The sequence below is a fragment of the Anser cygnoides genome, chromosome 2 (genome assembly GCF_040182565.1).
Source record: "Anser cygnoides isolate HZ-2024a breed goose chromosome 2, Taihu_goose_T2T_genome, whole genome shotgun sequence".
Lineage (NCBI taxonomy): Eukaryota > Metazoa > Chordata > Aves > Anseriformes > Anatidae > Anser > Anser cygnoides.
Window position 1 is genome coordinate 140892315 of NC_089874.1, and position 26779 is coordinate 140919093.

The 26779-nt window shown below is 35.8% G+C and overlaps 1 protein-coding gene across 4 annotated transcripts in view; it reads left to right on the forward strand.

Annotated features, from left to right (window-relative positions):
• VPS13B (vacuolar protein sorting 13 homolog B) overlaps positions 1–26779 on the forward strand; it is a 481062-nt gene that overhangs the window by 65486 nt on the left and 388797 nt on the right. For all 4 annotated transcript variants that reach the window (XM_048068672.2, XM_048068671.2, XM_048068670.2 and 1 more), the window contains 9 exons: positions 4271–4539; positions 6915–7010; positions 7358–7480; positions 10653–10790; positions 12177–12264; positions 16235–16426; positions 17066–17235; positions 21439–21633; positions 23111–23235. In XM_048068672.2, the coding sequence (XP_047924629.2) occupies positions 4271–4539; positions 6915–7010; positions 7358–7480; positions 10653–10790; positions 12177–12264; positions 16235–16426; positions 17066–17235; positions 21439–21633; positions 23111–23235 (1396 nt within the window). The remainder of the gene's footprint in view (positions 1–4270; positions 4540–6914; positions 7011–7357; positions 7481–10652; positions 10791–12176; positions 12265–16234; positions 16427–17065; positions 17236–21438; positions 21634–23110; positions 23236–26779) is intronic.

Consider the following 26779-nt stretch of genomic DNA (forward strand, 5'->3'; position numbering starts at 1 on the left):
TTTTGGATGGGAGATGCTGGTTTCCAGACTCTTAGTCAGAGATACCTTAAGTATCTCCAACCGTTTAAAAGTGAATTTCCAAAGATCAAACTCAATCTGAACATGGAAACAGATGCAGCCATGCCATACGGTCATTTAATTTATATAAAATTTATTTCTTAACTGGAATCACTGCCCTAAGCTATGAAGCAAAGTTCTTCCACTGTGATCTTAGCTATGGTAGCTAGAAAGGGTAGAGACAGAAACTTGACAAGTGGTGCATAGCATAATGTTCCAATGTGCTTCTGGCCTTGTGGTGGTGGAAGAGTTCCTGTAGGTTTTCTCTCTTGATGACTGAATAATTTTTTGCACTATTCTTTATTCCCTTGCAGTATACATTAAGACAAAGAAATTTCTTAATGCTGAGATAAATAGTCAAAATTGAGATTGTACAAGTTCCTTCAGTGTTGTAAGAAGATGCAGAATAATCATCCTGTTTCAGTAGTGCAGCAGAATTTCCATAGAGGCTCTGTATCACAGCTGTTCTTGGGTTATAGCTAGCTTAGGTCTGTATGAGTACTTGTGATGGTTTAAGGTAAATTGTTAGTCTGCTTCCCTGCAGTCCCTCACAGATGAACATTATTTGACACCACTGGCAAAAAAAGGGACAGCTGATAAAATGTGTCCTTATCCAAAGAATTTTTGCTCCTTAAGAGTTTCTGTGCCTTTTAGATGTTTAGAGAATCACTGTTAATATTGTGTGGGTAAATTTCACACTGGTAAAAATCAGTTGTGTTGTGCCAGGTTTTGAAATTTCTTGGATTTATGGCTTCGATATAAAGGATGCAGTACGAGACAGTTTCTTTTATTTCTTGTGTCTTGCATATGTATCAGAGGTTCATCTACCTTGTTCTGCTTTTGAAGGAACATATACACATGCCCGGTCACAATTTTAGTGCTTGCTGTGATTAGGGTAGTCACATAATGAATGAATAAAATACTGGGGAGAAGAAGCGGAAGGAAGAGCAGAAGACTGAGATTTGATTATTGTGTAGTGTCAGCGTTTGAAAATGTAGCATGTAGAAGTATAAGCACCAGTGAGTAATGATTTTTATCCCAATTTTCTTGTTTTTCAGCATGATAGGTTTTCCTAAAAGGTAGCCATTAAGAGAATGGGGTCTTCTGAACTTCCAGAACTTTGCCTTCTGTTGTGGCTTAACCCTGGCAGGCAGCAGCTCAGCACCATGCAGATGCTCGCTCGCTCTCCCCAGGTGGGATGGGGGAGAGAAACAGAAATGGAAAAAGTGCGAGAACTTGTGGGTTGAGATGAAGAGAGTTCAGTAGATAAAGCAAAAGCCACGCTTACAGGCAAAGCAAAACCAGGAATTCATTTGCTACTTCCCATCGGCAGGCAGATGTTAAGCCATGCCCAGGAAAGCAGGGCTCGTCCTGTGTGATGGTTTCTTGGGAAGACAAACACCATGACTTGGAACATCCCCCCCTTCCTCCTTCTGTACCCCAGCTTCTATTGCTGAGCGTGATATGGATTATCTCCTCAGTCCATTTGGGTCAGCTGTCCCAGCCTCCCTGCTGGCAGGGCAGTGTGAGAAGCAGAAAAGACCTTGCAACAACTGGGAGCGTTCTCACCACTATTTTCATCAGAAATCCAAAACCTAGCATTATACAAGCCTCTGTGAAGTCAATTAACTACATCCCATCCAAAACCAGGACACCTTCTTTAGTACTGCAGGCCTTCAAAGTATACTTGAGGTGATTGGATCAAATAATTTGTATATTGTGGAAGAATTAAGAATGCATAGGTGGCCTATGAATTGCAGTGCTGACTGAGAAGCTTTAGAAAAAAGTTGGCAAAAGGTTTTATTCTGCTAATACTGTATAATAGAGTTATAAGACTAGTATAAATTCTGCAAGGATAGGATTTTTTTCTGATTTATGTTCTATTCCTTTTGTTGTTAGGCTTTACACAATTTACTGTTTCTTACAGAGTTATAAAAAAAAATCTGCAAGGAACTGATGGAACTCAAAGAGAGCTTGAATTATCTGAATATAGATTGTCTGAATATAGATGACTCATTTTGTCATCTCATCTCTCTCTATTACAAGCCTTGACTTTATTTATTTTGCTTTTCACTTTATTCTTCATTTTACTAACAAATATTTTGTGCTGGTTTGATTTATTCCTCCTTCCTCTCCATATGTCTTGTGGTGTTTTTGCTTTGATGCCCTTTCTGGCGGCTCTCTTACTTGAAGGTGGTGGTGACGCAGCATCACAGCGTAAGGTAGCGTGGGGGTTTATGTGTTCAAAGCCAGCTCGAGAAAGGCAAAACTAGTGTTTTAGGGATGTCGCTCAACTCTTTAGCTCAAAGCTTCCCGACATTTCAGTTTTAGCAATTTATTATTATTATTGAATAAGACAAAGATACTACTGTGCACCCTTAACTTCACATTAGCATAGGGTTTTTGTCATTAGATTTCAGTCATACATAGTTGCAGTTGATGTAGTAATTAGCGTAGTTAATTAAAACCACAGAGGCTTTATGATTCCAAAGTACATACTCCTTCATGTATTATGTATTATAAAGGAATATAGATTATGATTGTTCTTCGAGGTGTTTAGAGGATGTTGTGGGTTGCTTTCTCGGTGTGTTTGTCTGCATTTTGATTGATTACATAACGGTTGTGGAAAAGTTAGCGATAGAAGATAGGTGTGTCTTCCTCTTACATCTTCTGTCTCATGCTATATAGATACAACCGTTTCAGTCTATTTGCTGTTCTGTCTTATTTTAATGGCTTCTAAAATGCTAAGATATATTATAAAACAAACTTGTGTTTGGCGTCTTTTTACTGTTGTACACATACTGCAGCAAGAGATAATCTAAATGATGACTTAATAGGACTATATGACGTAATATGACTACATAGACCAAATATTGTATATTCTAAAATAGATAATTAGATAATACATAATTATATGATATATAGTATATGTTATATATATTATATAATATGATTACATAGGCCAAATATTATATATAACCCACCTACGACACTTCCAAAGTTTTTCTTTTCCACCATTTCTTCTGTGTTTCTTCCTCTGCACAGTCTAGGCTAAGCTATTCAAGTCTGCTCCATATCAGTTCTTTTTGCTTCTGCTTCTGACTGTCCTGCCTCTTGGCCATTTCCAAGACTTTGTGCACCCTTTCTGTATTTCCTATATTTCAAGATTTATGTTTAGATTCAGAACTGATCTCTGAAAATATTTTTAAGGAAAGGGGTAAGGAAGTTTGCTTCGCCCTTCTGAGATGCCTCCAAGAATGTGCAGAGCATTCTCATGAGGGTTTTTTCTTTCTCCTGTCCTGCCAGTGTCCAGATAATTTGGGTACCTGTTGATCCTTATTCTAATGTGAAGACTAAAGCTTTGAAGCTTGTAAGAGTGGGTCCTCTGAGTTTAAAATGAGCAAGTAAAAATGGGATATGCCTATCTCTGTTCTGTTTAATACTCTGTTCAGTATTATTTTCCTGAGAGAACAGTGCTACATCATGCACTCCGTATGGTAACTCTGAAGTAGTTAATACCTCTCTGGAGTCCCATAAGAGTGATGATGAAACCAAATAGGCTAAGTTAACTGTGCTGCGCACAGTGTTACCCACTTGGATCATGAATCATGGGAGAAATCCCTGTATTGTTCTGTATGCTACCTTTAATGTTTTTTCACAGGAAACCCATGTTTGGCTTATTGATTTATAGGTGCCATACTTGTGCTTTTTGCAGAATGCAGATAAACCTGTATCTTCCTCTACGTGAAAAGCTGACTTAAAGGAGGTTTTCAACCTTATTTTTGGAGCTGTGTTGTGTCTACATTTTCCTTGCTATGGCTTTTTCAATTGAAGTCCTTTACTATTGCATTTTAAAATTGAAAACTGAAGGACAGTAATATATCATTATTTAGTAGGATTTAATTTGCAACTTCAGAAGGACCTTAATGGATGAACTCTTGAAAGCATGTGGTATAGAAGACAAATTCTGGTGTCACTGCAAACGATAAAATTATTGCAAAGAGGAAAATGTTAGTGATGTAAATAAGCATTTGGAAGCTTAAGTAGAAATTTTTGATTTCTAATTGTATGTTCTACCACTATACACCTAATATCAGTGAATGGTACGTGGAATCTTGTCCTAGATAAATTTTGCATGCTATACTTTTGAGTATAATAAATGAACTTTAAAGCATGGTTGATTTGAAATTTCACTTAGCTCTTGTTTTTAAAGGTACGGAAGATGAAACAGGCTCAGTGATGCAATATCCTACGCAGTATATTAATCAAGATCCTTATCTGCATCAAGATGATGATCAGCAACAAGGATGGGTTTCTTGGGCCTGGTCTTTTGTTCCTGCCATTGTGAGTTATGATGATGAAGAGAACAGTTCTGGTGGAATCGATGATGGAACAATGCTCCATCAGCAGAAATCTCAGTCCCTCAAGGATCCTATTATTTCAATTGGATTCTACTGTACAAAGGCAACAGTGACATTTAAGGCAAGTATTTGTGTCATATTTGAGTTCATTGGTTTGTTGTGAAAGTGCATGAAGACTGTATGAATGTATTTACTGTTTGATTTGAGACAAGGGACATTACATGGATGGAATAACAAAAAAATGAGGGGCAATGAATATTGAAAGTTCATGTCACATCATAATTAGGTGGTTTGGTTTGCTATTTGAGGTAGAATTTAACTGCAAACATTTAACCTTGAAGAAGGGAAACCAGTTAATATACTTGGATGAATATTTTTGAGGGAGGGAAGCTTAAGAGGATTTTTGTGAAAGCTTATTGCAGTGTTCTATCCATCTATTGCTTGTATAAATGTATTTTATAATAAAAGAATTTTAGCTTGGTAGAGCTTGTTCATGAATGCTGGAGCAATTTATTTCCTTTGTTTTCCTTTTTTCCTTATAATATGTGCAAATGTGAATTCAATTGAAATTTATTTTGAAATTATTATTCTTTTTTGCTCTAATCAAATTTCTAAGTAGTTGTTGGGTTTTTCTGATACTTTGTGTTTGCAGAAGGGAATACAGAGTTAGAACAAGATACTGAAATACACTGACAGAAATTAGAAATCAAGGTTCTGATTTTGTAAAATACTTTTAATACATGCCTTTGAGACATTTGGATGAAGTGCAATGATTTCATAACCCTTAGATAATGTTAGTGCCTGCTTTATACACTCAGAATCATCAGAACCTCCTGTCATTTTGCCTGTTTGGCTTGCCAACTGAGCAAAAGTTAGTGCTTTGAGTGGCTCCACGGCTACTTTCTCGTAGCTGTTTTTGTTTGGTGGCATAGCAGAGCATTTAGCTGCTCAGCAGCGGGCAGAAAGGATGGAGCAAGTGACTTTGACAGTTGCAAGTATTCTGTTCATGTTTGAAGTCTTTAGTCTCCTGGCAAACTTGGTTGCAAAAGTTGAGGATGTGAAGCATCAGCAAACATTCAGTAATGTTCTTCTGTCAACCTGCTTCAGCCTTCATTGAAAAAAAAGGCTAAAAATAAATGATATAGAATATTTCTTCAGCCTTTAATTAAACCTCTGGGACACCACTAAAGAAACCCCTCAAAATTCTCATTATCATGGTTCAGATTGGACTTTCTTTTGTGCTTTGTCATAAAGTATTAGTTTTACGTATTCTTTCCGGACGTGAGAAAAGTTGTTAAAACAATAGGAACATGTTTTTTGAACAGAAGTTACTGGATTGGGTTTTCCTAATGTTTCTTTGGCAAGCTTGTGCATTTTATATTAGGAAGTGATAAAAACTGCTTAAAATATAACATCTTAAATTCTATAGATTTTAAATGAGAAGTATGAGACGAATATGGTGACAGTTAGGAGGAAAACAGAATTCATTGTTCTACTTGCATGCAAAGAATGTATGGAATTAATTTGTGGTTCATATTTTGGTTAAAAAATAAGGTCAAGTTTCTGCATTAGCATTCTGAACAGTTGATATCATTCCAGCTAAAAATCATGCCAAATTAAATGTTGCATTTTCTAATAATGGTGAAAATGATTCTTGTAATGTCTGAGTTCTTTTAATCAATTAATTGCTTTTCCTCTGCAATAATTGCATACAGCTGAAGGGTGATCAGTGATTTTTTTAAATCCAATTTTCATGGACATTTGGATTACAAAATTTTACTTTGAAACAACAACCATGTGTATCAAGTCTCAAAAATAATAATGAGAGTTTGTGGATATTTTATATAAAAATTAGAACTATTTAAGCTGTTCAACGTAAAAATAAAAGTTTTTTTTAATGCAAAAGAGTCTTGAATATTTTGTACCTCTCTGTCTTCTCCCTTTCTTTTAGCTCCAGGTTATATGCTTTTTAAGCACAGAGTGTGTGTATTAGCACTTTAAATTTTTATATTGTAATCATGCAAGAAATATGAATGCATGTTTCTCAGAATTGCCATGACAAGAAACAAAAATAAGTATGATTGCAATTCAAAACATTTCCTTAATATTGTCATGGTGTTTAATTTTTTTGCTGGGAAGAGTAAATAATATATTTATGGATTTTTACAGCAATTTACAAACTAATTTGATACCATGTTAATAATGTAGCTGCATATCTGTTTCATCTTTTCACATAGTTTCTCCTTAGATAAGCAAACTAAAAGTTCTGTAGTGGATTTAAAACTTTTTGTTATGGCATACTTCAACCAGAAGTTGGATATGAGAAGTTCTAATATGGATAATGTGTTACAGCTGTTGAACTGCACCTGTTTCCTGCTTGTTAATAAATTTTGGCCATAGTTTAATTTGTCCTCATCAGTTCTGTATATTAATGATGTTACTGCTGCTTAATACTAATACTGACTTTTATAAAGTGTTTATCCTATTGTTTTGTAGCTTACTGAAATGCAAGCTGAAAGTAGTTATTATAGCCCTCAGAAAGTAAAATCCAAAGAAGTTATATGCTGGGAACAAGAAGGAACCACAGTTGAGGTAATTTTTTGTTGACTTTTTTTATTATTATTGTTCATTGTAAATACTGCAGTAAATAATTTCTAAGACAAAATATTTTGAATTACTTCATTAGTGATTTTCATATTCTGCTATATTAGATGTGTTTATATTTAATAATCACACAGGTAGGAGGAAGGGGTTACTTTGGTGTCTGACCACCATAGCACTAGAAATTTAGAGATTTTGTATACATCCTGTTTGATTAACTTGCTGTTCATTTAAGCACTGAAGATATAAATGTGAACATATTCTAGTTCACTTTTTTCATCTTTTCTGTTTCTCATGGACTGGAATTCTTCAAAATACCACATTTTTTTCCCCACTAGGTCCTTATGAAAGGTGAACGTTTCTTTGATTGCCAAATAGGTTTTGTTGGCTGCCAAGCCATGTGCCTTAAAGGAATTATGGGAATTAAAGACTTCGAAGAAAACATGAACAGGAATGATGAAGTGAGTATATTACAGTATTAGTTGACTTGTTGAATACAGCAGTGCTGCTGTGCTTTATTAAAATATTTATGTGCAAGAATTGGAAAAGCTGTTGTTATCAACTGTTGTATAAGATTTTCAGATGTGTCACTGGAATATGGAACTCAATGCCTTATCCTTAGGGTTGAAAATAAGACAAACATCTAAGAGTGAGAAGCTGTGAAAAATAAGACTTTTTTTTTGACAACCGCTCTTACCCCCCCATTATTACATATGTTTTCATACTTTGATTCTGTATAGGAAATTAAAACACAGTTAAAATTTTTTGAAAGTACTTAAATCAGCAGAAGTTCAGAGGGGAAGAAATAGGAATGTGATACACTAAGGGTAATAGAGGTGTAACTCAAATAGTGAACAAGTATGTTTCATCATTTTTCAATAGCATTGATGGTGTGAAGTGAAAAAGAGTATTAATTACTGTATTTTAGGTAGAAGCAAACTTAAATTGCTTAGTAAGACAAACCCAGGTATTCATATGAACTACTGTTAAAAAAAAGCAGTGAACTGATGCATGAAATTGTAAATTTAATAGTAGGGATTTTTAGTTGAGCTATAGATAAAGCAGTGCCATATTGTAGCGGAGAACTACATTTAAGCAAAATCAGCCAACTGCAGACCTTTTAGCATGATATTAGTTCCCTGTAAATTCTTAGAAAGTATTTCAAGAAGAAAAATCAAGAACATCAAAAACAATATAAAGCAAACATAGATGAAGGTAAAATATACTGTTATTTGGAAAATGGTCAAATACTGTGATATGGTTTGTTGGGTCACGTTCTTGTACTGTCCCTGTGAGAGCAGTATGGCTTGTCATCCGTTCTCAAGTGTTTGTACACAAATACACGAAGCAGAAAAAATGAAGAATTAGGTGTCCTTACGTAGCCGTAGAACATGATATTGTTGGGAATACAGAAGTGTGGTGGGATGCGATATATAACTGGTATGCTGCAACCAGTAGTTAGAGGGTTTGCCAGGAGAACAGTCTGGGGAGACGAGGATAAGCCATCTGCAGGAGATGCTCTGCTGGCCTTGTTACAGACAAGGAAGACCTGGCAAGGGATTTGGCAGTGAATGGCAGCCTTGCCTGCAGGAACTATGAGACTGTGAAGTTTAAAATTGTGAGTGAAGTGAGCAAGATGAATAGTAGATTGGTGTCCTTTGGATTTAGAAGAGCAGGTTTTGGCAGGATCCTGTGGAATAGTGCTCTAACGGGCAAAAAGACTTAAGAAACCTGGTTGAGTTTCAAGGACAGCGTTCTTTAAGCACAAGAAGCTCATTCTGATGTGCAAAAAAAATAAGAAAGTATGGCAGAAGTCCAGCATGGATGAACAAAAAAACTCCTGACAGTACTAAAATACAAATAAAATATGAATTATATCTTAAACTGCAGCATGCAAAAACTGCAGAAGAGGAACCCATTTCCTGGTGGTGGGCTGTGCTTACATGGCCGAGTAAGTAGCTAGCTGCCTGAGGAAAAACTAACAACCATATTCAGGACGTGTGTTGACTTTAGCAAGGCCTCTGAAACAGGCTCCCACACAGTTTACTCCCAAATCAGTGAGATAATGATTGGGTAAGTTGGGTGAAAAAGTGTCTGGACCACAGTGCTCAAAAGAGGTATGAAGTCCGACTGGTGTCTGCCTGCCTACTTGTGGCATCCTTCAGGGATCTGTACTAGGCCTATAGTGTTTAACATCCTTTCTAAAGACTGGAAGAGGTTCCTTCCAACTTAAATTGTACAATGTTTCTATGGGCCTCCGTTTGTACACTTTGTGTGATTTTTGCAGTCTGTCTGAGTTGTTCTTCCAGATATATATTGTGTTACTATTCCTCTTCAGAATTTTTCTGGTTGTCACGAGGGGAGTTGTTTCTCCTCTTCTCTTTTGCCACATGCTGCGATGTATGTCCTGATTTCTGGGAGGGTTTTCCCCACTGGTCCTTTGGGAAGCTCTGGATATTGGCTGTGTTGCCGTGTACTGATGGTTGTACTGGAAATTAGTTTCCTCAGTTGTGTTTTTACAACTCTCCCCCTGGCCCTCCCCTTGTTGTGAGTGCCCGGGACCCTCTCTCCCTTTCTCTTTTCATTCCTGTCAAGTCTGGTGGCTCCTTCAGTTGACCCCCTCATCTCCTTTCTCTGTTAGCCTGTTGTGTTGGTTTAACTGAAGGAGTGTGACTGGGAGGGCAGATGTGTCCTTATGAACTAGTGTTGCTAGATAGCCGAACCACTGCGTCCCTGGTTCAATACTCTAGTTTAAGGGTAATTGCTTAAATTTTGAATTGTGGTTGCTGGGTGAGTGAATGAATTTCTTGAAGATTCGTTGATAAAGGACTTCGGGGCATTGCCCTTTTTCCATTTCCTGCTACCCTTTAGGGTGGGAATTCAAGAAAATCTCTGCTTTTGTAGAAACAGGGATGTTGACACTGCTTCGCGTGTTGTCTCTCTGTACTGGTACAGCTGGGACATCTTGCTTTTCATACATGTTCCAGCTTTGTTTCATGTGGTCAAGAATAGATGGTTGGCAAAAAATTATCTCACATGTATTCCCTGTTGGAAGGAATAACTCTTGGTAGTAAGGTTGTGTTGATTTTTAGAAGGGCAGCGGATTTAGGATGTGGAGAATAAGGCATGTAAAACCCCAGGTGAAGAAAGAGGAATGTTCAAGTAGCAAGTGGCTCATACATTGAGATAACTACTTCTTATGAATAGAATAGATGAAGTGTCTGAAAGGCATTGGTCAGTCAGAGAAATGGACTATGGAGTGACAAGTTCCCATATAGCTAAAAGGATGGAGCAGATTTCAGAGCAACAATGATCTAAATTTAATTTTTAGTTAAAACAAAGCTAGTATGTGTTCTGTATTATTAGTTGTATACTATTAGCCCAGGCTGTTTTCATTAACTTGAAAATGGGGTGGGAGTGGACAAGAACATCAGCATTACTTAAAATGATTTTAATTATCTTACCTTCTTTCATGATGAAATATGTGACTGGAGCAGAGGTGCCCTCTTTAATATTCTCTTGAGGGATTGACATCATGTCATTATTGTGTTACAACAGAATTGAAACTGCTCTGTTAACTTGACTTTTTTTTCCCTCCCTTGCCTTATTATTATGTTTGACTACTTGATGAAGGAGGCCTACTTCTTTAATTGTGGAGAAAATCTGAGTGCAAAAGGGATGACATACCTTACCAATTCACTATTTGATTACAGAAGTCCAGAAAATAATAGTATTCGTGCAGAATTTATATTGGATGCAGCTCATCATAAGGTCAGAGAATTACTTTTTTTCTTTCAAAAATATTTTCTAATGCTCTCTAATGAATTTCTAATGATTTTTGGATGTGTACTCTTAGAAGACTGATTTACTTACTTAGTCATGTTTGACTGAATCTTACTTTGCAGATGGCCAAAAAATGATAAACCTATTTGTGTTCCAAAAAAAAAGGCAACAAAAACATGTCCGAAAGAAATCTCAAAACCCCTCCTATCCTGAAAGCTAAATCTAATGCCATTGTTTTCAAAAATGCTAACTACAAAACATCCACAGAGAAAAAAAACACAAAGATATGACAGAAATGCTAGCAAAAGGTCAAGCTTACTGACATATACTTGTTTGAACCAAACAAATAATTAGTTTGTGGTCTTCAAGCTGAGAAAGTCTTTCCTGGAAAACAGATCTGGCAACTTGTTAATTTTATTGTCAGTGAGTGCCATATTCGTAGATACTGTATTCTCATGTATTATTCTTATATTTTTCTACTTAGAAGGAGTCTTGCTAATTCTGCCTGTGATAGAGACTTTTCAGTCACAAATAGTCTGTGTTGTAACTTGTGCAGTAAAACTTTATTCCCTGACTGTGATTTTTAAAGACTGTATGCAGTGACCAAGGTGGTCCTTTCCAGGTGTGTTCATAGGTGCTGTTAAGTGCTCTCTGTAATTGTACTGGCAAAGCCACTTACAATTTCAAATATGTCTATTTTCTTTTAAATTTTATTATTTTCACCTTTTTAGTACTACTGACGAAGTCTAACCATGAAGACTCCCTTAAAAAAATGAAATTAATTAGTAAAATGACAAGCACTCATATTCAAACTTTGTCCATAGTTCTAAGATTTACTTGAGCTGCCTTCTATGCTTTTATGATTTGCCTATCATTTGGTAAGTAGGAAAGCAAATTTGATGTGTAGTAATGGAATAGCTTACATATAAATCCCAGTGATGACATAAAGTCTTGCTCAGATTACTACTGTTTGAAGATAAAAACACCATATTCTGTAAAAAAAAAAAAATGAGAATAAATGAGCTTCAGTTTTGGATGTAGTTAATTAGGCAGATATGTTGGATGTAAGAGGTCAAGTGAAGAATATTTACTCCATTAAAGGTACTAATTAACTAGATGTTATTGATGAATTGGTCAGTGTGTCCGCTGGAATTATGGATGTGCCTTTGTGTGGCCTCAAATAGAAGTTACATTACCTATCGGAAAGGTGAATTCTTTGGGATAACCTCTGTCCTTTGTTTTGATAAGCCTTTCCGTGTGTTGATGCACAAATCCAAACACGAATATATCTCTCTCATACCAGCCTATCAGTTGGTAATCTCAAGATTCTTTCCTTATACAACATTTTCTTTGTTTGCTTTGCTTTGTTGGTAGGAGACGTACACAGAGATAGCTGGAATGCAGAGGTTTGGGGCTTTCTACATGGATTACTTGTACACAATGGAAAGCACTGGTGGCAAAGGTACCTTTTTTCTTTGTTTACCCTGTTAAATAATAGAAACAAAGACTCTTCAGACTGAGCTGGTCCTTGACCAGCTGTCCTCTAACTTACCTTAGATTTGCCATCAGGTTCATAGTTTCATCTTCATCAATGTGTTTAGCTGTTTTGTTTGTTGTTTATTTATTGACGTTCTTCTTTTTTTTTCTGCCTAAGTAATTGAGATGATATTTTTCATAGTGGCTAAACTGAAAATAATTTTCATGTAGCAGTGGTAAAGTTCATGAAGTATGATGTCTTTTTAAAAAGTTACTATTATTACTGACTTTGGAAAATAACTGTTTTGAGAAACCCTGGAATTATGTTGATCATCCACATGATACAGAAGATGAAGAGTACTCTCATTCTCTCCTGTGAAGAAAATGCAAGGAAGAGAGAACTATACCTTTAGAATTACTCATCTGAAAATATAGGGGAAGGTGGCATTTATGGTTGCAGAGAAGATGTTGGGGAGAAATAATCTTTAAATATAAATATCCCAAGTATTTTTGTAAGCAAATACTAGTCTAAACCATGCAAACCCAGGTATTTGCTAATTTTAAGTCATTTTTGAGATTTCTATCAATTACCCTCTAAATCTGAGGCAATACAGTGGGTTCGATGCAGGAAGTGTGCCTACTTTTGTGAGCGTCACAAAAAAAAACCACAGAATAAAGGAGTTAGTATGTCAATAAGTAATATATGTGTATGTATATATATATACACACGTATCTGTGTATATAGATATTCTTAAAATGAATTGCAGTGTGATTCCCCCACCCTTGGGGAAATTGTCATCTACAGCTGGTGTTGTGCAGTCCTACTGACTAATGTTTTCTTCCCCACCTGTGTACTTATTACCATGAACACGGTCTCTATGGATGTCTGGGAACTTCTGGCTGTTTTGTGGCTAAACTTTTATTTGTTCTTGCTACCTAGCCCAATTCATCAGAATGTTTTTTGCTCATTTTTGTCCGAGAGAAGTCTGAGGTCTTAATGCTTTTGATTTTGGGATTTATTAGACATTAAATATAAAAGGAGTAGGAAAGAAATTTCCAACTTGGTTAGAGGATGGATCATGCGAAGCTTGCAAACAGAAATAAGTGATGCCATTGCTTTCAATAGTTGAGGGATAGACTAGGTAATTTAACAGTTCTTTCCCAGCCCTGAGGCTTTCCTGTCTGGTTACCATGCGTGTGATTTAAAGCTGAGAAAATATACATGAAGTCAAGCTTCTACTGCAGTGTATTTCTGTTTTTAATAAAGAAATAACCACTTACATGCACGCAATACTTTTATGTAGAGAAGTTGAAGACCAGGATAAACCTCATCTCTTTTTTGACTTTTGGTATTGAAATTTGTATATGTGTAGATATTTGATTATGAGGAATATTTGATTATGTGTAATATTTTGCCTTGTTTTTCTGAACACTCAAGGAATCTTACAACATAACTATTCCTGACTGTAACTAACTCTTTTCAGAAATTGCTCAACTCAAAAGCACTTATTTTTAGCTCAAGGCCAGACTACTTTCTTCTCCTCCGTTTCTTTTCTGTTTCTTTCAGTTTCCTTTCTCAGGGGCTTGATGTTTATTTTCTTCATCAGTCACTAGGAAAACACCTCACAACATGTAGTTTGGCTTCCTATCAAGCCTTTCTGGGTGCTTTTATTTCATTGTTATTCCTATAATTTCAGCTATCTGACCACATAAAGGAATAGGATAGTTAATTTTATATTAATAGTTTAAATAGTGGCTGTATGTATAGAATTAAGAATTTTAAACCCTAAGTTTTCAAATACATTTGTTTCTCAGAAAAGCAGATGAAATTTTGTTAGTTATTTTCTAGCTAATTTTCCACATAGAACATCAAGTAGGTAATTAATAAATAGAACATGAACAAGTAGGTGTAAATTATCTCATTTAAAATGAATATATAGATATTTCAGAATTCTGATAGCAATATAAATCTTACTACATTTCTAATATATGGTGTTTAAACTTTTAAACAAATACTTTTTTATATACTTTAATATTTCTATTTGACATTAAGTATGTTTTCAGTTACAATCAGTGCATGCCATTTTTCCCCTAAAAAAAACAACACAGCTTACATTATAGGGAGGCAGTTACTGTGATTGTAAGATTTTTATCTATCTAGGCATTTTTGGTTTGACACCTTCTTTGCCCCTTTAACCTTTTCTGAAGCATACAATTACTGATTAAACCACAAGTACCTCCTGGATAACATTAACCTCAGGAGTTTCATCTGTCACTTATAGAAACGTATTAATGACTTTTAGTATTTTGAATAAAAACAAGATACTGAGTCATGTACAGTAGTTTTATTTTGAATTTCTTCCTGTCTTTCCCCTCTAACTGCATTTTTCTATTTTTTGCTTTGCATTTCAATATTTCGCTGAAACGTTGCATAGTATATCAGTTTCATTGATTACTGATTTGCATGACCTACAGACCTAACAGAGTGTAATTTTGAAGTTGCTTTGTTTATAATGCGTATCTATCCATTTTGGTGGCGTGTTTATTTTGCAGCACTCTGATTTTAAGCTTTTTGTCAACTAGAATTAGTCGAAAGGTTTATGGAGGGGCTGAATACCCAGTGATTGGTAACCTGATTTTCCTTCATGCATCTGTGAAGTTTAGAAAGTAACCTGTAAGCACTGACTTCTATAGAACTGATGAAATTTCTACTCTTGTTCTTTTTGCACTTAGTTATAATTAAATGTAACTTTTCCATAAATTGTTTTGTACAAATTCCGTCACTTCAGTATATTATCCATACACACAGGTAAATGCAAGTGAGTTTTTTAATTGAAAAACTAGGCTATTATTACTTTTCAAGGCTTTTGGCATTGTTTTTTGTGTTACGTTTAGATTTTTTGCGCTTTCTGATAGTGTTCAAGATAGAATCAGAAGGAATGCTGACAAAAAATATTCTTTTCAAAACGATTTTTTTTCTTATTTGTTAAATGGTTTGAAAATCCATTTAAAATTGACGCTTATTTTGTCAGACTGTTGATTTGTCATGGTTTGCAAGACATTCAATATTTAGTGCTTGTACCAGAACAGTGAAGACACTTCCAAACTGATGAGTTATAAGAGAAAAAAAGTGAAATTTTGCAAAATAAGTGTTTGAGGGGTGAAGGTATTTTTTATTTTTTTACAAGCCATATGCAACAGGAAAACTTAAGTGTCTGAAATTTGCTTAATTTAACTGAAGCATTTCAAATAAAATATGTTAAGAGAAATGTAAGCATACTGTTTTATAGCTGACAGGTGGCCTGTATACACTGAGTGTGTGATTTTGGTCTACTTCATTATCCTACATTTATATCAGAAAAACGATAGTTCTACTTCAATTGGTATACTAGTAGCTATTTTGAACACAAAGGTTATAGATCTCTTGATGCAGAGACTTAACAACCCTTTTATCCCTGTGGTGGTCCTTCTAAAAAATTGTCTGAGACACGATGATTAAAGAAGTTTTCATTCTCCCTGCCCATGCTTTACCTCATCACTGAATGGAAGGAAGGGTTTATCTTCAATTGTCAGTCTGGTTTAAAAAGTGTTGAACAGCACAGCTGTCACTGGCACCTGGGGTTAAGTTTCCACAAAAAGTTTGGATATTGTTAAAGAATCCCAAGCTTGAAAGATACAAACATAATAAAAAGGTCCCTCATTGACTAGGTTATACCGTGCATGCTGTTGAGGCAAAATCTTGTCTTGTTTGTTCAGCATCGGACAGGTATAGTATTTGTTTAAATAATATGTTAAGACAGTCATAATATATTAACGTGTTCAGTTTGCATTGTTGTATTTTGTGTATGCTAAGTCTGTGATCACAGGATTTGAAACAAAAGTAGCTTACAAAGTTATAATTTTGTTATGTCTGGTTGTTTGGTGTAATTTGTTATTATTTATACAACTTCTTGTAGTTTCTGGGAATCAGCAAGACCTTTCTTCAGTTAAGAATGAAGATTTTGGAAATGTTCAGGAGATGTCTACGAAAAGCCTCATTGTGGGTCCACTCAATCTCCGATTGGATAGTAGTGCTGTACACCGGATAATGAAAATGATAGTGTGCGCTCTGGAACACGAATACGAGCCATATAGCAGAACTAAGCCAGGTTTGCACGTTGCCTGCCTCTATGCATGTTGCATATACACAAATACACAGAATTAAAGCAGACTAACTTCAATGCTTTTGAAATTGCAAATTCCAAATAGTTAAACTTCAAATTTGCCAGTCCAAAGAGCAAAATTTTAAATAAAAATGAAACATTGTGGTATCCCCATCAATGCTTGCGATACCTCTAACACAGTTTCAGACAATCTGAAGCCATTTGATTCAAATCTCTTGTGTGGAGGGCTTGTTTCATTGACAACTTGAGCTTATTTTTGGAGTCTTAAGAGAGGAAAAAAATGCATTTATTTGTTTCGAATAATACTTATACTGGGAAGAAAATGAATTGAAGCAAACTATGCTAAAACTGTTAGGATGAGTTTCTTGCATGAAACTGAGAAAAAGCTGTACAGTTTTCTCACATCCAAACCTTGGATTTCAAAGAGAAGACAATGCTGTTACCATTGCATTTAACCTCCGGTAGAACCAGTTTATAATAAAACGCTGATTGTTACATGTATTAAATATGAAGGGGCAAAAAAAATGTGCTTTCTACTTTTTGCTAGTTCCTAACTGTTTCTGAAAAAGCCACTGTTGGAGATAGGTATTTTAGTCAGACTTATGTAATCTTGGTTTATTTTAGATCTCATGGATGGAAATAGAACTATGCCAAGCTCAGAAGAAGTAGCATCACTGGAGGAATACATTCCCACTCGACTCACAACATTCACCATTCTTAAGTGTACAATTATAATCCCTGTGGCAGAATTCAATTTACTAGACCACTTGATGCCCGTAATAATGGGTGAGAAGGTATGTACTCGCCAATGCTTACTCAGTTGTTTATATCAGCATGTGCTATTTCATAGAATTATAAAGGCTAAGATATATGAAGTTGTAGCATCAAACACATATTGCCTTAATAATAGGCCTAGGTGCATCTCTACTTTTTCATCTCTGACTGTTGTCTTCATGAGAAATACTGAAAATTGAAACTATGCCTATCCTGGGGTGGAACAGTATAATTTTCTCACTGAACTATTATTCGATGTGCGAGGTGTATTACTGAGTTCCTAATTAGTTTGCCTGCCAGCCTTCTCTTCAGATAGTTAAGATGAATGGTGTGTGTGGTACCTAGATAGACTTGTTAAAACTGAAGGTATGTACTAGTAGGAAAATAACATTTGGAGGAAAAAAAATTTAAATTGTAGAATGTTTTTGTGTTGCTTTTGGTCATCAGACTTAAAAAGAAGTAGCTATGACTTCTAAGTTTTTTAGGAAAACTTTTGAATCAGAAGGGTATCCATCGTCATTTTCCCATTCAGGTCTTCCCATACTTGGTCAAATCAGAAATCTTTGATTACATATGCTTTATAAAGGCTTCACAGACGTAACATGTAGCTCTGTGTGTTCAAGTCCCAGCTGGGATACCTTCAAGACTTTGGCTACTAATAGTAGATTGTACCATGTTTGATCTGGTCACTTAAACTGTGCAGGGAATCAGTTTTTGTTTTGATTGTTAATGATCCCTCTGAATGTTCAAGACAGTGTGAATATGAGAAGAACTTCTGATCTGGATGCAGAGTTGATCAGAGGGGTCTGTGGGAGGACTGGAAAATGCTGGGAATGAACTAGGTACAGGGAAAGCATGCTTATAAAATATAAGAAATGACCCTGAAGTGGTCAGGCAGTTGGACAACAAGATCTTTAAGGGTCTGTACTAACTAAACTGTTCTATTCTATTCTAAATCACATAAATATATTTAAAACAACAGCAAAAAGCCCACTCACAAAAAACAAAAAGCCCACGATTAAGATCTTTGTAAAGTGACTATCTCGGAAAGAGACAGAAATTAAGTTTCCTAACAGCCCAGATTTGTTTCATCTTTTGGATATATGTAGTATAATTTCAGCTAAAGAATCCTGTACGGTTTTTATTCCTACAGGACTCCTTCCTCTGTGCATGAAATCAACATACTATGGGGATGAATCAGTGTTTTTTAATGAATACTTACTGTTTTACCTCTGGCTGCAGAAGCAGAAAGGATAAGAAAAGAGACTGGAAGAATAAAAATGAATCGATTGAGTTAAATTTCTGTGAATTCTTGTCTGATATTAAACACTTCCAATGTGTTTTTTACAAGGGGCTACTAACTGCATGTTCTCTGTACTTGCAGATGAGGTGTTTTGTTTATTTTAGTGGGATGTATCTTGTAGAAGTTCTCAGAAGTTGTTACAATTAAAGCAGTGAGAGTTAGGCATTTATTTATGAAGTCCTTTTCTATGCTAAATATTCAACAATTGGCATTCAAATTGCGTTCCAGAATTAGTGAATAATTTTTGTATCAGCCTTTCTTTGACTGGTAATTTCTTGTCTGAAATTGAGATAACATTATTCTAAAAGTGTTGTCATTTCTTCAGTGAGTATACTTCAGGAATGTGTATATTTTTCTTCAATTTAGACATGCTTATCTGTTCTGGCTGCAGTGAGTGAACTGGTGACAAAACTGTTACCTCTTGATGTATTAGGATACATATGTAAGCTTCTAATTTTAGAAAATGGGACCTTACCAGGTCTCTAATGGGAAGCATTGTTTCCTTTCAGCTTGGGGTATAGTCCTGTTTCCTTTCAGCTTGGGATATAGTCCTTTTTCCTTTCAGCTTGGGATTGTGGCGCTTCTAGCCTAATGTGTATGGAAAGATGGCCTTCTTACAGTGGGAAAATAGCCCCATTTCTATTGTAGGTTTGGGGAAAACAAGTTCAACTCAAGTGAATTTTTTGGTTATTAATTTTTTTTATTTGAAGTTTCAATTCATATTTCCTGTGTGAAGGCAAGCCTATTGAAAATAATAATTTCAACTTTTATGTTGAAACTGATTAACTTAATGTCCAATTTTGAAGTTTAAAGAAATGAATTCATAAAGTAATTTGAATTGGAAGAGCTGTCTGGAAAGTATCTCTAGGAGACCAACGTTCTGCTTAAAGCAAGTCCTATTAGAGCAGGATGCTCCAGGGCTTGTCCAGCCAAGTGCCAGATAGCTCCATGGATGAAGATTCCACAACAAGCTTTCCTGTGTACCTGCTTGGATTGGAACTGCCTGTGTTTCATCTTGTGTCTGTTGTCATTTCTCTCACAGTACACCTTTGACAAGAATCTGGCTCAGTCTTCTCTGTACCCTCCCAGCAGGCAGCTGTATAAAGCAGTGGGATCTCCCTTGTCCTTCTCCAGGCCGAACAACCCCAGTTATTTCAGTCTCTCCCGAGACTGAGCTCATGTGCTCCAGGGCCCCTGGTAGCCTTTCAGTGCGTTTGTTTTGTTCCGTCCACGTCTTTCTTGTACTAGACGCAGTACTCCATTTTAATGGATACTATGAAAACTAGAGTTAGATGTGTAAAATTGCAGTATTTATATTTTGGAGTAGCTGTTAGATGTGTAAAATTGCAATATTTATATCTTGGAGTAGCTTTTTTTTTTTTTTCTGAGACAGCTGGCGTGATTGTGAATGTGTAGTATATGACCACGTAAAGGTTAGATCAGCATGAGTTTAGTATGGTGATAGTGCTTTGGAGTGACGAAAAGTAAACATTTTATAGAATAAAATATTTTGACTTACCATATTCTTGGGTTGACCTTGGCCACCTGCCAGCTGCCCACCCAGCTGCTCTCTCACTCTCACTCCTCAACAGGGCAGGGAAGGCAGATCAAGATAAAGAGGGGGTGATCACTTACCAATTGCCATTATGAGCAAAACGAGGCTTGACTTGGGGAAAAATAATTTCATTTATTGCCAATTAAAATAGATTTGGGTAGTGAGAAAGACAGACAAAAATCAAAATAACACATCCCCCCAGCGCCCACCCCTTTTTCTCCCTGGCTCACCTTCCCTCCTTCATTCCTGATGCTTCTGCCTCTTCCCCCTTGCCCATGGGGAACGGGGGTTGTGCTCAGTCCATAACAGTTTGTTTCTGCCACTCCTGTTTCCTCGCACTTTTCCCCTACTCCATTGTAGGTCCATCCCATGGGCTGCAGTTCTTCAGGAAACATCTGCTCTGGCATAGGGTCCTGTGTGGGCTGCAGGGAGGACGCCTACTCCAGAGTGGAGAAGAGAGGGCTCCGGGGAGACCTTACTGAAACCTTCCAGAGCCTAAAGGGAGCCTTCAGGAAAGCTGGGGAGAGACACTTTGTCAGGGAGTGTAGTGATAGGGGAAGGAGTAATGGCTTTAGACTGAAAGAGGGGAGATTTAGGTTAGATATTAGGAAGAAATTCTTCACTCAGTGAGTGGTGAGGCCCTGGCACAGGCTGCCCAGAGAAGCTGTGGATGCCCCATCCCTGGAGGTGCTCAAGGCCAGGCTGGATGGGGCTTTGGGCAACCTGGGCTGGTGGGAGGTGTCCCTGCCCATGGCAGGGGGCTGGAGCTGGGTGGGCTTTAAGGTCCCTTCCACCCCAAACCATTCTGTGATTCTGTGATCTGCTGTTGTGCCTGCAGCACCTCCCCCCCTTCCTTCTTCTCTGGCGTTGCTGTCTTTGCTGCTGTTTCTCACTTTTTTTTTTTCTCCTCACTTCTCTGAGCCTGTGTGGTGTTTTTCACCCTTTCTTAAATACATTTACACAGAGACACCACCAGCTTGGCTGCTGGCCTCAGCTGTGCTCTGTGGTGGTGCTGGCTGGAACTACCAGTGTCCGGCATGGGGTGGCCCTGGCCTCTCCTCACAGAGGCCACCCCTGCAGCTGCCCTGCTGCCAACACCTGCACAGTGACACTCAGTGGAATTACAGATGAAAATTTTAGACATAAAAGTTAAGTTTCTAACACAGAGGAAGAAGTTATTTTGAAAATATTTAAGGTTTCCTGTTATTTTGATCATAATGCTGCAGTAAGCAGTAAAGAATTTATTACATGTAGATTCGTTTTTGTGTGTGTGTATTTTGAGAGAAAAGGAGATGCAAGAAATGTAAAAATGTATAAATAATAGAATATAAATGTAATAGTTGCATGCTTTTCCCCCTTCCATAGAACTTAAGCGGATTGCTAAATACTACAAGCTTCCAGCCCCTGCGGCCTTTACCTTCTGTGAGAATATTGGTGGATAAAATTAACCTGGAGCACTCTGTACCAATGTATGCTGAGCAACTGGTGCACATGGTCAGCAGCCTCAGCCAGCTGTCTGATAACCTTCTTCATTACTGTTATTCGCACTGCTATCTGAAGGTAAAAGAAGTCTTGAGATCTATTTCTTACTTCAGTATGCTGAGAAAATGTTAAAGCAAGTATAGATAATCCTAAGTGTTAACAGTTAGGTTTCTTGGAAGAATGTTTTCAACCTATCTAAAAGGACATGCAGAGTAAATACATCTTGCAGAATATCATCATTTGGGATTGCTACTTCTGTGCTAAGCTAAATGTTTTGTAACATGAACAGTGAACTTCACAAGTCAACAATACAGATGGAAGCCCCAAGGTCTTTGTGGCAAGATTGAGTTAAAATAATTTGGAAGGAAACCTTTGTTATTTTAGGATAATGGTCATAGAATATGTAGATTACAGTGATTTACACTTAGCAACTTGATAGGTTATAAGGAAAAATCATTGTTTTTTAGTTGTACTGATTGACCAAAACCATCATAATGGAGTATGCAGACTATTGCCAAAATGTTCTCAGTTAAAGATCCATTATGAGAACAGTTCTTATTGCTAGGCTGAGTGAATTTTAAGAAGCTTTGAAAATATTAAGTTGCCATCTGCTGAGATGATAGTAGAATGAAAAAGTGAAAACTAAAGAGGAGTTTTAAAATTGACCTCCGAGACTTTTAGGATGAGCTTTGTGCTTAGGCAGTTTGAAAGGCTTTTGAGTGCTACTTAAATGTAAATATGTACTACTGTTAATTTTGCTAAAATTTTCAGTTAGCTGTTCACCTGTGTGCTGATATCTTAATAAAAAAATAAACAAATCTTACAGTGTATATAAATCACAAACACCATCCCAAAGTAATGTGGCAAGCTTTCAGTTTTCTGGGTGACATGTTTACTCTCATCACATTGAAAGTGATTGGGATAACTAGATTGCAATTCATCTATTTGTTTTTCAGTTTATGGGGATTTTCTGTTCAAGAAGTTTTTAGCAGCTGATTGATCAGCATTTGCAAAATTTGGAGTATAATTTTGAGAGTTACAACTGTCCATTTTCCATACTGAACAGGCAAAATTAATGGAGAACAATTGGGATGAACCTTTCTTTAGATTGTCTTATTGAGAAGATAATTTGCAAAGCTTTTTTTCTTATTTCCTTAAATATCATTTTTTTAGGCTATTGTTGCTGTAATCACAAAAAATGTTCTTTAAATGAAAGACAATGTGCAATCTCCATATTTGATTGATATAGAATAATGTATTTTAACTGATTGTCTTTAAACAATTCAGCAGAGCATACTTAACATGATTTTTTGATCAAAAATATTTGTTATTTATTCCTACTGGGATATTATTTTATTGCTGGAGACAAGTTAGTCAGAACTTCTCAGTTATTTGGGCAAAAAGGAATAACCTAAAAATACAAAATTTATTTCATATTTATTTTTCATATTTATTGCTTGTATTTTCAAAAGATCAATTTATATATTAAGTTATACAAATACTTTGAAATGTTCTAATTGTGATAGTATACACTGACCAACTGCCTTTTTTTCAGGTATTTGGTTTTCAGGCAGCACTGACCTCTTTGGACAGTAAAGGCTTGTACTGCTTCCCTGTGCCAGTTATTCCCTCTTTCAGTACTGCTCTTTATGGCAAGCTGATCAAGTTTCCTAAATATTGGTGAGTATGAACGATGTATAGTGATTTAAGTAATGTACTCAACTACTTCTGTGTTTATAATGAATGGTTTAAAAATTCCAAGCTATATAGTTCCCTAAACGTCTCTTTGTTTTTTCTATCATATTCTACTATTAAGTCTGTTGCCATTAATAATTTTCTCTGTAAGGATGCCTGTTAATCAGAATTTCAGACTGTTGAGAGAACAGGCTATGCAAACTCTGTAGTAAATGGATTTCTTTTAGGCCTCGTAGAATTCCTGTGAACCAATTTCCAGTTTTCATTGGGTGGATACAAAAGCTAAAGTTACATAATGATGGAAAGTTTCATGGGTTGAACTGAATAGGTCAAGTCTGTTTTAAACTCAACAAAGTAAAAAAAAAAAAAAAAAAAAAAAAAAAAAATTCCCTTCCCAAGAACAGTTTCTACCAGATGGTTATTTCTGATGTTTGTTACGGTTTAAAGTATTTTTAACATTGTGATCATGTATTAAGTCCCTAGTAGTAGTTCAGACTTTAAAAGCAAATATTTTCATTTTGAAAACAATTCTGTGCTTTACTATGAAATGAGCTATATAAAATACCTTACTGTGTACTGTAATGACATGGAAATTCAGTATTTAAATTTAGCTCTACAAATTAAATTTTGTAATCATACATGTCAGTGCATAATAGTTCTTTTTGTTTAATTATCGCTTATGAATTGTATTTATAAAAAATATTTTCAAGAAAACGCATTTTGCCAATGTGTTGGACAAGTCATTACTATTCTTTATCCCTCATTTTGAGCAGTAACTGTCTGTAATACTTCTTTATGACTAAATCCTTATGAGGAACCTTACATAAAATAACAGGCAAGCAGGGTAATCTGTTAAATATTTTGGCTTCAAACGTTCTGCATTGTATTGCTGATTTGTCACAGTGATTTGTTTCTGAAAGCTTAATGGATTGCTTAAAAAAAAAAAAAAAGACTACTACTGAGTTTGTTCTTAGTTCTATATTCAGAATATACTAGGTTTTCTCTTAAAAGCCTTGATACCATGCTAAATATAAGAGGTTTTTAGCATAATCAGAACACCACCAGGTGGTAGCAGCCTAATTGACTTTCTCATATTTTCCATCAATAAATCATAAGAGTACTAACCACTTCAAAAGAATTGCTGTATTGTTGTGGTGTTTCGCTAAAATAAATGAATAAATAAATAAACAAGGATAAGCAATATTCAGCACTTGATAAACAGAGCACTTTAGGACTCCGGTAGGATTGACAGCTGACAATTAACTGGCATTTAACATTTAATTCTGGTTTGTGATCCTTATTAGTATACCATAGAAATAAATTTGTGTTACACAAACTTAGGTTTATGTAGTTTGCTGTAAGACCCCTTGGTAGTTGTAATAAAAAATCATTATTTTAGAGATGAAAAATGGTTGAAAAATACTTTGTCTGACAAGTTCATGGTATCCAAGTCCTGGTGCTTTCTTGTGAGTGCACGTGTGCTGTCTTTCGCATGTGCTTGCACTTACTGCACTCAATGTCTTGCTCATGCTTGGTTTCCTGTGCTCTGTCACACACGCGCTGTTGTATGCTTGCCATCACATTTTGTCTCATGCTCTCTCTCTCCCCACTCCCCCCATCATATTATGATGTGTGCCCAGCTGGAAAATGGAGTATGGTAGACTAAAACCAGGTAGACTCATAACATGGAAAAATAAAAACAAGCAGTAGTTGAAGGGGTGGGGGCAATGCTGCTGCCTTAAAATAGCAAATCGTCTATCAGCATTTATTAGTAGATCTTGTGAGACAAATACTAGAGTATTTTAAAAAAAATCATAGCAGCTTTCTCACTTTTTTCTGTGACATGAGATCTTTCTAAAGGCTGTTTATTTATTAACAGTGTGAAATAATTATATAAAGTTAATTTATTCCAACAATTTATCTAAACTAAGCAACACCAATTTGCGGGTAATAAAGTAGAAAAACAAATGAGTACAGCAGCAGCCAGGTTAAATGAAGTGTAGTTTGAAGTGAATAAAACTCCAGATGAAATACATCAAATAGCACTTGAACTAAATCGAAATCAGCATGAAGACTCAGAGCTTCATTGAAGTCATGCAGTGAGTGAGAATTAGTCTGGTAGGATAACCTGGTAATGTCATTAAACTTAAATTCATTTTTCCCCCCCAAATTATACCACCTGCTTTATTTGGATTTTTAGACTTCGCATTCCAGAGTTTCTTAAAGTACACACATCTGATGCTACATGTGTTCTTCTATTTCTTGCTAGAAAATATATACCACAGACCATACCTTTTAAAAACAAAGACATTTTATGAACTGTTATGGAATCCCTCAGGTAGTATGTTTTGAGTTAGCAGTGAAAATCTCAACTTTATTTCTGACATAAATCAGTAGAATAGCTTTCTTTTTTAGTTTCAATATAATAATCTCAAAATGTATATTGTATATTAAATATTTTAGTGGTATTTATTTTTAAAAACTTTAGCTGATAACCATTGCTAACTTTTGAATAGATAAAATTTGAACAACATCAACCCAGTAAATTTCAGTAAACAACCATTAATGTAGCAAAAGTGCTGTTTCATTTTATTTGCTAGATTGATGTCTGTTTTAATTTCAGTTAATACACTTTCTTCTTGTAAAAGAAATTTGCTCAAGCTCACTAGTTAACTATGTCTTTGACATCTTTTGAATTGTTGTATACCTAATCTATTTTTATATTTAAGTAAAAACATCTGGTCTTTTGTTTTTGTCAAGCATAACAAGATGCAAAATACTATGTTAATGTCAATATTTTACAACTACTTTATGTAGTGTTGCATGCCAGATTGTAAAGCAGCTTTCAAAGCTTTCAGGAGGATGTCTAAAAACAACTGAGAATTAGCAGAATATGGTTAAAAGCCCAGAATGAATGACAAGAATGTTTATGGCCAAACAGAAATCTTGAGAGGAATTAGCTGATTTTTTTTTTTTTCTTTTTGGCTACAATTTCTGTAGTAACAGATGAGACAACTCAGGGTAGGACAGTTCGGTGTTATAACAGTCTGTCACTTATAACGTACTACTTTATTGTGCATTTAAAGAATTTTAAATACATTAAAGAATGTTGATTTTGAATAGCCTTCGTTTTTCTGATAACTGGGTAAATCTGAACTGTCATCCATATGTTCTATGAGCTAGAAATTGGTCCAGTTGTGTGTGTCATTTTATTGATTTTTCTTCTTTTTTTTGGTTGGTATTCTCTATAATCCCTTCCTGTGACAAGCATTCTAGACTCTCATCATCCTTTATCAGTTCTGGGGAGGTTGTCACTGTCTTCATCAGTGACAGCCTTTGAGACTCTGAAACATGGTGGAGTATGGATATAAACTGGGGTGAAGTGTTCGCTCTCTGCATCCTTTCCATTCAGTTATTTAGTCCAGTAGTCCATTTTGAAGGGTTAAGAGTGAGTCTCTTCTTTCTTATTTTGAGACCAGAGCTAGTTTTGGAGATTTGCTTAATTTTTTTTAAAAACTAATATTAGGAG